Consider the following 14,467-nt stretch of genomic DNA (forward strand, 5'->3'; position numbering starts at 1 on the left):
GATAAAGGTCTCTGTGGACTGCCCAACCTTAAGTTGTGTTGTACTAAAATCTTTGTCTTAACCCCATCGATATCATCCTTATTCATCCAATTTTTTTTAAAGATTTTATTTATTTATCAGAGACAGAGCACACACAAGCAGGGAAAACAGCAGCCAGAGGGAGAAACAGGCTCCCCACTGAGCAAGGAGCTCAATGCAGGACTCAATCCCAGGACCCCAGGACCCCAGGACCATTACCTGACCCAAAGGAAGATGCTTAACCAACTGGGCCACCCAGGTATCCCTAATTCATCCATTTCTTAATAAACATCTAAAGCTTTCCATTCTCCTCGGTTGAATCCTATGGTTCTTCCCTTTCTTTTTCCTTTGTTTTGCTCCAAATGATATATGCTTTATTCACCTTATTTCTTAAAATTATTTAATATTTTCCACATTGGGGTGCCTGGGTGACTCAGTCGGTTAAACATTTGCCTTCCAATCAGGTCATGATCCCAGGGTCCTGGGATGGAGCCTGCATCAGGCTCCCTGCTCAGCAGGAAGCCTGCTTCTCCCTCTCCCACTGCTTCTGTTCTGTGTGTCTGTGTCAAATAATAAAATCTTTAAAAATAAATAAATGAGTAAAATAAAAATAAAAATAAAAATAAAAATAAAAATGTCCACCTTGCTAAGACTAGTCCCTTGATTCTTTCCTTTGCCTTTCCTCGTTCTCTTGCTAATTAACCCGATACTTTTATTAAGGGCTATAAAACCTGGGAGGGGAAGCTGAGACCGCAAATATGTAAGGCTTCCCCTATTGTCCCTAGGTTTTGCAGCACTTAAGGTTATATGGGGTGTTCATGCAAAAGAGCTCCCCTTAACCACAGCATTTACTATCAATAGAGTAACAGACATACTCAGCAGATGAATATCCCAATTATCATAAAGATAATCCCACTGAGCTTATATATGAAGCATACCATCTGCTCCATTGAGGGTGTTCCACTTGGCATTTACAGGGCCAGGTGGGCAGTCCCCATTATCAGGGTAAAGAGACCTTAGATGGCTTTTATCCAGACCATGAGGCTGGCTGTTCCCTCGGGAATAACCTGCTTTGGGTCTGGACCACAGACAGCAATCTGTGATTGCATCCTGCACCAACCCAAAACATAGTCTCCCGCACTACAGCATTTAAAACTAGATACTTCTCCTAAGTTACTCCCCAAATCCATTTTAATAAAGGTTCTTCAGGAAACTGCTACTACTGATCCACAAAATGAAAACAACTCCTTCACACAATATTTCCTGGTTTCAGTAGTTTCTCGCTTTTGCCCTCCCCTTACACCAATGGTCTTCTTGGTGACCAGAGGTTCTAGAGGTAACTTTTTGTTGTCTTTGCATAATTTTCCCCTTGAGGGAGGCAACTTTGGGGCTCGTAGTCAAAACTGACTCAGTGAAGTCTGATCTCAGTCTAGCATCAAAGTCAGAAAGTCTATTTTAATTTCATTTTAACTATCACACATAACAATAGCCAAAGGACTTAACATATCACCTTTTCCTTATTAGTTTCCATTTCCTTACATATATCTAGTGAACCAAAGTGCTGGAAACTGGATCCATCTCTAAATTCCATCTGTAACTTTTATCTTCAGTAACTGAGAGCAGCACAGCTACTGCTCCATACCAGAGGTGAACACATGTCTCCCAGGATCAATGGCTCCACATTCCCCATCCTCTACCCTCTCTTCCCAAACCATGTTTCTATAAGCCAGGGCCACTCTAGTAAATCTCACTTCTGTGACACCTGTGTTAAAAGGAAAACATTCAATGACACCTGTTAAAACCTCATGAGAAAACTTTATTCAAGGTGGTACAGGTTTTCTCTTCAGGTATAGGAACCACTGTGGTGACATTTTGCAATGAAGGGGAGACTGGGCTCAACTCCAAATACTGCACGGGCAGGTGGGAATTTATAGCCAAGGAGCAGGGTGGTCAGCCAAAATCAGTGCATGGAAAATCACTAAAAGGAAAAAACAGGGATAAGGTGGGTTCTGGCTAAACAAATATAAGCAGATTCTTGCTGAAGACAGGCCTGGGTAACCAGACAGAACATGAAGAATGCTGGAAGGTAAGAAAACCAATCAGACATCAAAGGGTGTGATTAGATACCAAGGGTGTGATCCTACAGTGAAGGCTTCTTGCTTAACTGATTTAGCAGGGTTCTTGCTAAAACTGCTTTTACAAGGACCTAGAAGGAGGAGCCTAGATGATTCAGGAGTCTAAAATTTGGTCAACCAAAGAATCTGTCTGTCCTTATTCTAGTCCAAGGAAAGAGGCATTCATCCCTCCTCTGAACAATTAAGTCTATTCTCTTGTTCAGTCGCCTTTTGTCCATTAAGGACCAGGGAAAGCTTCTGTTGGGACTTAGTATTAAAGGATATCCGCTTGATGATGCTAGGAGACAGGCATTTAATGAGGGGAGCTTCTATGAAAATACAAGAAAAACAAAAATTAATAGTTAGATTAGAAACCTAGTTTCTGAGTCCAGAGGAGTGCCAGCTGAAATTTCAGACTAGAGCTCAAAGCATCTTTAAATGGTGGAATGAGGGTGGCAGTAGCCATCTGAAGAATTTTCCTGGTTTGCAGTCTGAATGCCTCTGGTGATGGCACTGGGTGTTCTGGTGAACCTCTCGTCCATACAGCAGGAGGCACAAGGGTTGCCCATATATATGATATATGATATGTGGTGATTTTTTTTTTCGAAGTTTGTATCAAGTCATCCAGCTTTAGCTTGCAGGGTTTCAGGAAAAGAGCAGTTTTAGTTTTCGGTGATGTCAAGTCAGGAGGGTGGGCGAAAAAACTACAAACATTAGTTTGAAAAATTAGAGCCATTAGTTTGAAAAACTACAAACATTAGTTTGAAAAACTGAAAATTAAATTTTCAAAATAACTGAAAAATTAAAACTATAAACATTAGTTTGAAAAATTAGAACCAACTCTGGAGGAAACCAGAGTTGAGTACCTGGTAAGGACTGGCAAAACGTGCAAGACAGACTCCAAAAGGGTGCACTACAGATCTGCACTGAAACAAAAAAATTTCTCTCTATAGTCAATCTTTCAATGAAAGAATTCTGGTCTCACTTAAAGCCTGGGATATTTAAGTCGGTCAAGTTGTCTAAGTTGTTTCTGTGACATTTCAGTTAAAGTTTTTAGTTTTCGTCTTAAAAAAAAAAAAAAACCACCAAAGAATTCTCATCTCATTAGATTTGTCCTGATTATTTACATAGGTGCAGCAAAAATAGTGACTGCCCATCCAGCCATTTTTTGAGTTTGCTTTTACTGGACCTTTCATACAGAAATCTCAGATTAAACTTTAAAAGCCTCAGGGCACCTGGGTGGCTCAGTGGGTTAAGCCTTCCACTCAGGTCATGATCTCAGGGTCCTGGGATTGAACCCTGTATCAGGCTCTCTGCTCAGCAGGGAGCCTGCTTCCCTTTCTCTCTCTGCCTGCCTCTCTGCCTACTTGTGATTTCTGTCAAATAAATAAATAAAATATTTTTATAAATAAATAAATAAATAAACTTTTAAAAGCCTCTGTGATTATGTAGCCAATCCAGGAATTAGCTACCAGACTTTATCTTCTCATATCTACAAGCCTGAGAGAATTCCTCTTTCCTTGGGATCCCCAAGATAGCCTGAGATTCCTAGGCCTGCCAGGAAGTGACATTCCTTAGTCACCTATAACGCTGGGAACCCTGTAGGACAGATAGCAGGCCAGTTTTTCCAAGAGCACTAGCTTCATAAGGGCAATCTTAGTCCCTTTAAACCAGATTTTATGCATGTCACTCTCAAATATAACATTACAGTCGAAGTCCTGATAATAAAACCAATGTTTCCAATTGTATCCTGTTACAAGAACAGATTCTTCTTCAATTTACACAAATAACCATAGTATCATGAAAACAAGAATATGCACTAAGAGTTTCCAAATTCTGGAGGGATCAGACAGGGAGAAAAAGAAATTGTTTTACCTTTGTTCACAAAGGTATAATCAGATTGTTGTAAGCTACAGTTTAAGAGAAAAGGGGGGGGGCTTTCTTTAAATCTGGAAAACATTAAAGAAGGAGCACTGTTTCAAACAGTCATTAAAAAAATATAATCATCTTCATCAGTTCATTTGGTCCCATGTAATTAATTCTTATTCTCCTCGATCTCAGGTTAGCAGTTTTATGAATCCATCAGCTTCTTCATTAGTTCTGAAAATTCTTACTCAGCCCAATGCATTGCCTTAAAATTATTCAACTGAGGGATGCCTGGGTGGCTCAGTCAGTTAAGCATCTGCCGTCAACTCAGGTCATGATCCTAGAGTCCTAGGATCAAGCCCTGTTTTGGGCTCCTTGCTCAGTGGGGAGTCTGCTCCTTCCTCTCCCTCTGCCCTCCCACCTGCTCATGCTCTCAAATAAATACATAAATCTTTTTAAAAAAAAATTATTCAACTGACACCATTATGGAGTATTCTTGCCTGTAGCTGACTGTAACTGGTCTCAGAGAAGAATGAAAGTAAAACAACTTGTCTATGAATGAAAAAGACTTATAACAGCCATCGTTAAAATTCTGATGAGAGTTCATTTGATAAGCAAAAAAAGTTATTCTTGTATCATATAATACTTTAACATACTAGACAACAACTATAAACTTCAAACATTTCTGGGAATACCAAAATTAGTAACATATCCATACACAAATAACCTAAGAAGGTTTGTCATCATTTCTTATTTGACAATGCATTCCATGTAATCTAACATAGCAAATAAACCTAATTAGTTTAAATGTCTATTTTACAGGGTGAGCGCCGACAAATCCTTTGACATTTTTTCAGAGGCCCTCTGAAAAAATCATAATATTAAAATAATATCTCAAAGTTAGTGTGAGGTCAAAAAATTCCATGTAGGGGTCCCTGGGTGGCTCAGTCAGTTAAGCACCCAACTCTTGATCTCAGCTCAGGTCTTGATCTCAGGGTCATAAGTTCAAGCCGTGCACTGGGCTCCACACTGGGAGTAAAGCCTACTTTAAAAAAAAAAAAAAAAAAATCCATTTAGAATTTTATTTGGGGAAGTTGTCAAAAATGTCAAATGCTTTAAACGCCTGACTAAGTAAGGGGCACTTGGGTGGCTCAGTCTGTTAAGTGTCTGATTTCAGCTCAGGTCATGATCTCTGCGTCCTAGTATTGAGCCCTGTGAAGGGCTCTGCACTCAGCAGGGAATCTCCTTCTCCATCTCTCTCTGCCGCTCCCCCTGCTCATGCTCATTATCTCTCAATTAAATAAAATCAAATAAAATCTTTAAAAAAAATAAACAATTGACTTAACAGGTCACTGTGAAACAATACCTACTCATTTAAAAAGGTGGCAAAAGATTTCAAAGGCAAATACAGAAAATCACATGGTTGAAAAAAAAATCTTAGCTTTTATAATACTGAAAAGACTCAATTCTTTAAAGCAATGAAAGACTTGGGGCACCTGTATGGCTCAGTTGGATAAATGTCCAACTCAAGATTTTGGCTGGACTCATGATTTCAGGGTCATGAAATTGAGCCCAGTAGTCAGGCTCCTCATTCCGCAGCGAATCTACTTCTCTCCTTTTCCCTCTCCCTCTCCTCTGCAACCCCCAACCCCACACTCTGCACAAGCGCTCTCTCTAAAATAAATGAATCTTGGGGCGCCAGGGTGACTCAGTGGGTTAAGCCTCTGCCTTCAGCTCGGGTCACGATCTCAGGGTCCTGGGATCGAGCCCCGCATCAGGCTCTCTGCTCAGCAGGGAGCCTGCCTCCCCCTCTCTCTCTGCCTGCCTCTTTGCCTACTTGTGATTTCTGTCTGTCAAATAAATAAATAAAATTTAAAATAAATAAATAAATAAATAAAATGAATCTTTTTAAAAAAGAAATTATCAAAGAACTGATGAACACAAAAAGCACAGGAAATTATTTTTTTTAAAAAGATTTTATTTTTTTATTTGACAGAGAGAGATCACAAGTAGGCAGAGAAGCAGGCAGAGAGAGAGAGAGAGGGAAGCAGGCTCCCTGCCAAGCAGAGAGCCCAATGCGGGACTCGATCCCAGGACCCTGAGATCATGACCCAAGCCAAAGGCAGCGGCTTAAACCACTGAGCCACCCAGGCGCCCCAGCATAGGAAATTATTTTAATCAGACACAAAATCTTTGTTTCCTAGGCAAATTACATAAAAGGTAAAGGAAAATCTTTTTACAGTTTCTTAATAAAAGCAGAGAAATAATCCAAGAAAACTGACATTCTAGTTCTGCATCAGGTACACTTTTGATATTAAAGTTAAATTTTTTTAAACTTATAAATAAATCACTAAACCTTAGCAACTTGACCACATATATAATTACTGTTCAGCACATCTATAACCATTTTTCTAATATCCATTCAGTTTTCGTCTTGTATTTTTTATTCTCATTCGGAACAACCAGTCAGTCTGCCTTAGAAAATTATTTTTTTTCCCTGCACAAAAACACATCCTTCGTGCCTTGCACACTCTGAATATAAAATTGTTTCATATTATTTCTTTTTAATTTATTTATTTGACAGAGAGAGAGAGATCACAAGTAGACAGAGAGAGAGGGGGAAGCAGGTTCTCCGCTGAGCAGAGAGCCTGATGTGGGGCTCAATCCCAGGACCCTGAGATCATGACCTGAGCTGAAGGCAGAGGCTTAACCCACTGAGCCACCCAGGTGCCCCAAATTGTTTCATATTATTTTTACGGTTTCTAATAGTTCTACCTACATATACTGATTACAATTTTTTTTTAAGATTTTATTTATTTGACAGAGAGAGAAAGAGTCAGAGAGGAAACACAAGCAGGGGGAGTGAGAGAGGGAGGAGCAGGCTTCCTGCAAAGCAGGGAGCCCGACGTGGGGACTCGATCCCAGGACCTTGGGATCATGACCTGAGCCAAAGGCAGACGCTTAACGACTGAGCCACCCAGGTGCCCCTACAATTTTTAAAAGCATTAATAAACTTTCTTTTACAGAGAATACTATGACATAGATAATTGCCTTCTGTCCTATATCAGCATTCTGTAGATTAGTAAACTTATGAATATGCAATTTCACAATTTCTAGAGACATCTAATTCCTTACAAAATGATTTTTCAATGTGGCAAATGACATGTTTACTAAGAGATTCAAATATCTTTAGATTTTCTATACCACATAAAAACAAGACACCAAAAATACATAAACCCAAACAGATTCAGTAGCGAATGTTTCAGCAGTTTACCCTGCTTAGAAATGACCTACATTTGGGGTGCCTGGGTGGCTCACTTGGTTAGGCATCTGACTTGTGATTTCAGCTCAGGTCACAATCTCAAGGCCACGAGATCAATCCTCACAACAGGCTCTGCACTGGTGTGGAGCCTACATAAGATTCTTTCTCTCCCTTTCTCTTTGCCCCTGCCCACACACATACATGCACACACTCTTGTGCTCGCTCTCTCTTAAAAAAAAAAAAAAAGAAAAAAGAAAAAGAAAAACTTTCAAAAAATGGTCTACCTTTTTATTTTAGGCAGATATTAACACCAAACTAAGCCAGCCATCATCTCAAGTTATTTCCCCATTAACTATTTATTTATTTCGATTTTATTTATTTATTTGACAGAGCACAAGCAGGGGGAGTGGGAGAGGGAGAAGCAGGGTGATGTGGGACTCTATCCCAGGACACTGGGATCATGACCTGAGCCAAAGGCTTAACCAACTGAGCCTCCCAGGCACCCACCCTATTAACTATTTTTTAAATTTTATTTATTTGAGAGAGAGAGAGAGAGAGAGAGAGCAAGAGCAGGGGGAGAGGCAGAGGGAGAAGCAGACTCCCCACCAAGCAGGGAGTCTGATGTGGGGCCTAAATCCAGGACTCCGAAATCATGACCTGAGCCGAAGGCAGATACCCAACTGACTGAGCCACCCAGATGCCCCACTCCCATTAACTATTTCTAGTTATATATTTTTATGTATATAACTAATATATATAAATATAATATAAATATATATCATATATTATATATTATAGAAATATTAATATATAAATATTATATAAATATTTACTTTATATATTTATATACATATCATATATATTTTATATATGATAAACATCTCAAAAGTAAAAACCCAAGAAGATTAAATACATGGTCTCCTCACTGTCTTTTTTTTTAACTATAGTGCTTGACATACATCAAGCAATTCATTTTTATTTTATGTTTTAGTCTTAATTTGGATTTATAGTTTTATAATCTTAAAGTCTAGCAGAGATTATATAAGCTTGACTAGTAAGCTTAGGTAGAAGAAAAATTATATGTTCGCATTATATTTAATGCTGACTTTAAAGACATACTTGTTTCTATTTTACCATCAATTTTCAAAATAGCTTTATTTACAAATGTAAACTTAAAATACTGGATTAGTTTTGGAGTGCCCGGGTGGCTCAGTTATCTTCCTTCAGCTCAGGTCATGATCTCGGGGTCCTGAGACAGAGCCCTACAACGGGATCCCTGATCAGCAGGGAGTCTGCTTCTCCCTCTCCCTCCTACCAGCTCATGTACAAGCCGAACTCCCTCTCAAACAAATGAAATCTTTAAAAAAAAAAAAGGGGGGGGTGGGAGGCAATACAAAACACTGGGTTAGTTTCTCTATTTCTGAGAGTTTCAGGAATATTTAATTTATGTAAGTGCTCACTTACCTCTAAGGCAGCTTGAATTAAATTCCTTTAAGGGATTTCATAAATTAACTTGATAATATTATCCAGAGGTAGAAAAATATCACACCTTTACAACATACATACACACACACACACACACACACAGAGAGCTACTGTTTTCATTCTAAAATTTCAGTCTTAAGTTAGTAAAATATAGTAATACAAATTCACTGGGTTATACAAAATAATTCGTTCTTGTCTTTTCTCCATTTTTCTATTTTTATACAAATGGTTTCTAGGGGTGCCTGGGTGGCTCAGTATGTTAAGCATCTGCCTTCACCTCAGGTCATGATCCCAGGGTCCTGGGATCCAACCCTGAGTCGGGCTCCCTGCTCAGCAGGGAGTCTGCTTCTCCCTCTTCCTCTGACTCTTCTTTCCCTGCTTGTAAGCACATGCACACACATGTGCATGCGCTCTCTCAAATAAATAAATAAATAAAGATCTTTTTTTTTTTTTTTAATTGTGTTTCTAGGAAATGTCGGGCCAAGCTAATGTATTTGTTTACCAATTATATAAAGACCATCTTCAAGACTTTCCCTTGCCCTGATAATGTCATTTTATGGAGGTTGTGGACCAAATTTTAAGTGAGTGACCAAGGAGACACCTAGCCAACTACCTGGGTATCTCCAAAGCCCATCCGACTGGCCAAAACATCCAGTCTGTTTCCAATTAGCCTTCTCCTTTTCAGGTCAAGTAGTTGCTTATGGGGGTCCCTAAGTCCCCTAACAGCCCCTAATGGAGGGCAGGGGGCCCAAAATTCAAGTGACTATAAAGACTGTGGTGGAAAAAGGACTGGCGGAGGTAGAGAGAAGAAAAGAATTTGGAGAGGGACATAAGAAAAGATTCAATGGAACTGGAAGTTTTAAGGCAGTAAGAGGAAGGAGGAGAAAAAGCAGCAATGGGAAGGGAGAGCTCTTCAAGGAGCCAGACTGGGGAGATCTTAAGTTTCTCAAAGAAGCCAATGAAACTCTCCCTTATTCTCAGCAAAATCATGCCAACACGAATGGACGTAGGCACAGCTAGCAGCAAACATAGTTAGCAGGGGTTCAAGATGGGTATTTTGAGTCAACTGAAAACTTCCCATGGAAAAAGCAGGATCCAACACAGAAAACTAAGAGGTATTATAGAGAGCCAGGAAGCTAAACTTCAAGTACAAGGAGACGGGGGAAAAATAAAAACAGATTTCCAATCCAGAGAGTCAGAAAATAATCCCCACTCAAAAAAAAAGAGTCAAGAAGGAGAGATTTCCAGTCTGGTAAGCAGCTTTCAAAGAAAGAAGCCTAGGACTCTAACCCAGCTTCTTACAAACAGCTGTTCGCCTGGCACTCTGACTGAGCTTCTTACAGAAAAACATGGGACTCCAACCCAACCTGTGTTTATCTGAGACTCTATCTCATCTTCTGGAGTATACTCAGACTCTTAAGAATCAAAATCTGTCCTTACCAGCTTCCACGGACGTTTGTCCGGAGCAATGGTTCAGGATTCGGACTCACCAATGGATCCCCGATCAATCAGTCAGGAGTGAAGATAAAGTCTTCAAAGGTATGCACTTAGGGTCCTGGGTGAGAGGTCCGGGGGTCCAATGATGAATCTGATCCTATCCAAGTTGAGGGATCATAACTGGTAAAAGGAGAAAAATTATACTTGTTAAAGCATAGTAAGGAAGACTTTGGGAGGTGGTGAAGCTATGAAATTTTGTAGTGGAGGAAAGAGATGGGGCTCAATTCTGAATAATGCATGGGCAAGACGGACTTTATAGCAAGGCAGAAGTGAGGTCAATGAATGGAAAATTATTGAGAGGAAACTCGGGGGGCAGGGGGTAAGCACTGACTAAACAGCCTAAAGGATTCTTGCTAAAAACAAGCAAGAGCAATAAGACATCACTTTCTGGATGTTCTAGGAGGAGGAACCCAATCAGATACTGAGCGGGGGCACTTCTTGCTAAACTGACTTAGCAAGCTTCTTGCTATAACTAAATTTTACAAAGATGTATACATATGGCCCAGAAAAGTTCAGAAGTCTAACTAAAGTCTGCCCAAGCAAAGAGTCTTTGTCACCTGTTACTTCCTTTTACTCCACACATAATACTGCCGATATCAGACACGTGAGGGTTTTCCTCCCACACCAACCAATTCTCCAACACCAGCTACAATTCCATTCAATTCTAACACTACTGGAGTTACAGCAGACCTCATAACAGAAGATCTCAGCCTCATAAGTCTGCCCCCCACTTCAGACACTAATCACAAGTGGTGGGTCCCCATATTACCTACAACTTTTGTCTGACTTGGCTAAAAACTGGAGGTCCCCAGGAACCCCTCACTGGATTCAATCACTTGCTAGAACAGCTCACAGAACTCAGCGAAACACTTATGTTTACTGGCTTCTTACATAAGGATATGGTAGAGAACAGAGATAAACAACCAGGCAAAGAGATACACATGGTAAGATCTGGAAAGGTCTGGTGCTAGAGTTTCTGTCCCAGTAAAGTTGAGGTGTGCCACTCTCAGGGTGAAGGTATGTTCACCCTAGAAGCTCTTCAAGTCCATACTTTTGGGATTTTTTGGAAGGTAATCATATAGGCATGATCAATTATTAACTCAATCTCTAGTCCCTCCCCTTCCAGGAGAATAGGGATAGGGCTGAAAGTTCCAAGCTTCTAACAATGGCTTGGTCTTTCTGGTGAGGGACTCCCATCCTGAAGCTCTTCAAGAGCCTATCAAGAGTCTCCTCTTTAGATCAAAACACACTCCCATCACCCAGAAAATACCAAGGGATTTAGGAGCTTCTGTGTCAGGAATCTGTCAAAGACTGAACGTTAGAACACAAAATGCTCCTAGTGCTCTTATCATTTAGGAAATTACAAAGGTTTCAGGAGCTCTGTACCAGGAACTCAGTACAAATATACATACATACATATTTCAAAAACCAAGATTAACGGATTTCATTTATAATCTTTTTGATGATGGCCACAAGGTTCAGCATTTGAGTTTGAATCACTAATGTATTTAGAGCATGACATCTACTTTAAACATTCAAAATTACATTTAAAAACCCATGTGTACCTGGTGGTTTTATAGCGGAAGGCAATGACTAAAGAATGTTACATATCTCAGTTTATAAAAGTGCAATGTTTTATTATTCTAAAACTTCTTCTGCTAATGTAAGACTTCAATCCAATTACATTTCTACAACAGAATTACTCTCCAAGGCATTTTACTTCAACTGAAAATGTCAATTTCATTATAGGACATTTAGAATTTGGGGATGTCATTAGGCTTTAGGAAATCTGTCTAGATTAAATCAAACGCAGACACAAAATAATTGTATCTTACATAAAACTATTCCTAATTACTGTTAACCTACCAATGGAGGATCTTTAAAAAGTAAGCCATATTTACCTTGAACACAGCTAAATAAAGTGTTGGTTTTAAACCTGCATCAGATTCATTCCATCATAATCAGGAAGCTGTTCCAAGAATTTCTTAGAAAAAGGCACTTGCTGCATTACAAAGATTTTGTGCTAGGTTCAATACAGACTACACTGATCACTGATACCAATTTTTATATTTAATCTGGGTCAGCACAACCAGAGTTAGCTACAGGTGTCACTACCATAAAACAACAGAAAACATTTTTATGCCGATCAATGCTATGACATTTGGTTATTTAAGTTACCTTAATTTTCTCAAAGAATTTCTGAAGTTGCTTTCTTTCCCATCTATCTTAACCTATTTGTAAAGTTTAAATACCTTAACCTCTGAGGCTGAGAGAATTTCTACTTGTAATTTACTCGCAAGGAAAATCCAAGCAGCCTCTCATACTTTAATGGCACCTCAAACTATTTTTTTTTGTGACACTCTTCTTAGAGAAGACTCTATTAGAAGTCTGTCAATTAATAAATGCGATGCTCAGTTAGCAACAGAGGAATAACTGTTAGTGGTTAAGAAACCCCATAATTGCAGCATTTAACGCCTACTGTTGCTCCTACTGCCACCAGGCTGACTCAGACTAAGGAGCTCTCTAGGTGACACTAACACAGGCCTGTCAAGATGAGCATTCAGCAGTAGAGTCTCCAGAAGAATTCCTCCAATCACTGTACTTGCTTCTCACACATAAACAAAGAACTGATTTTTAGGTTCTTCACACAAAGAAATGCACCGAAAACAATAAAGCAACACATGATCTGGAAAAGAATACTCCCTCCTTTCTTTACAGTGAATCCTGAGTTAGATTTTTTTTAAAATGCCACTTATAAAGGTAATTCATCGGATTAGTACTAGATCTCCTAACACATGCTGTTTCAACCCTGTAGTTCAAGTATCAAAACTACAGCACCCAATGTACCAAAACGCGAACTAGAGACAAAAGGACCGTTCTTATGTATCACTGGCGACCGTGGTTATAAAATCACGTACCTGCGGAGCATTCAGGTTGCTACATCTGGATGAGGCAGCCCAAAGTGGGCGAGGATCTCCAGCCATCCAGAGTCAAGGACGGTGCCCAGGTCCAGTGAGGCGTTAACAAGATCCCCGTCCCAACTCCTCCCTAGCCCCGGAATCACAAACTCCCCAGCCTGAAGAACCTTAACCCTGGTTGTCTTACGAGCCTCCAGAACCTTAACTCCAGGTTGTTTAGGCTCCCATCCCATCCCCCAAAAAGCTCACAACATTGTAACGGCATATCCCTTCAGAACTTATGCTCCCGACTGCGACCTCCGATCAAGCGTGCCCTGGGAGCGGAAGCTCCCTTTCTTTTGGACCCCCTCCCGGCAACTCTACTCACAAGCTGGCAGCGTCGGGGGGCAGCGGGCTCGACAGCGCCCTCCAGCTCGGCGCTGGTAGTTTCCTGCGACTGCAGTCCAGCAGAGGGATGCGGCAGGAGCAGGGCGCGGGGCACAGGCCCGCCCGAGCAGCCGGCAGCAAGAGGAGAGCAGCCTGGGCGAGGAAAAGAAGCCGGGAAAGTGCTCTGGACCGACTATCCAGCCGCGGCTCCTCCCGGACGCCTTGGGGCGCCGGCGCCATTTTCCAACCCCCGATCTGGACCCAGCCGAGAAGAGCCGTCAACTAGCAAAGACAACTCGGCGGAGACGTTTGGTGGCTGCGCTGCCACCCCAGGGCCCGGCTGTCGCCAGTACCCTCGAAAGGGAGGAGGGGGCGGATACGCACAGCAGCGGGGGTGGCGGCCGAGGACACTCGGCTGAGGCCCTACGGACAACGCTCCTCCGCCCCGCCCCGCGACGCAACGTCTTCACGCACAAGAGCCAACCAATCGGTGCCACAGAACGAGGTCGCGCCGGGGGCGGGACTCCGTGAGGAGGCGGGGCCAGTGATTGGGAATTTCGTAAGGAGGATTTTAAGGTGTCCGGCACGTTGCGGCGCCCGTTTGTGGTTCCGCCGCCAATCCTCCGCTGGAGGGCGCAGTAGCTTCTTAAGAGGAATAGAGGCTAAATCTCCTAGTCCGAAGTCTGGATTTGGGGGCTATTTCCTATAATAGTAGAGAAAGATCTTTCTTCTGGGCTCCCAGGAAGGGGAATGATAGAAGGGCTCCCTTCCCAGTAGAGGACGCTGAAGATATGTTACCTGGTGTGGGGCCCCAGGGCCCAGCTGGGGCCGCCTCTGCCCCCTCCTGCTTGTCTGCGGCTGATGCAGTCCTGCAGGTGGGCGGCAACTCCCACTGTCTTAACAGGAAGCTTGTTACCACTATCAGTTGATGGACTGCTGTC

General features: G+C 41.4%; 1 protein-coding gene across 4 annotated transcripts in view; it reads right to left on the reverse strand.

The window, feature by feature from the left end:
* LRIG2 (leucine rich repeats and immunoglobulin like domains 2) overlaps nucleotides 1–13,980 on the reverse strand; it is a 68,003-nt gene extending 54,023 nt beyond the window's left edge. For 3 of the 4 annotated variants that reach the window (XM_047726845.1, XM_047726844.1, XM_047726843.1), the window contains exon 1: nucleotides 13,528–13,980. In XM_047726845.1, coding sequence (XP_047582801.1) covers nucleotides 13,528–13,766 — 239 coding nt within the window. In that variant the 5' untranslated portion in view covers nucleotides 13,767–13,980. Of the gene's footprint in view, nucleotides 1–13,160; nucleotides 13,466–13,527 lie in introns of those variants that run through there. The other variant, XM_047726846.1, reaches the window with a different exon arrangement.
* Nucleotides 13,981–14,467: the final 487 nt, after the last annotated feature.

This window comes from Lutra lutra, chromosome 4, assembly GCF_902655055.1.
Source record: "Lutra lutra chromosome 4, mLutLut1.2, whole genome shotgun sequence".
Taxonomy (NCBI): Eukaryota; Metazoa; Chordata; class Mammalia; order Carnivora; family Mustelidae; genus Lutra; species Lutra lutra.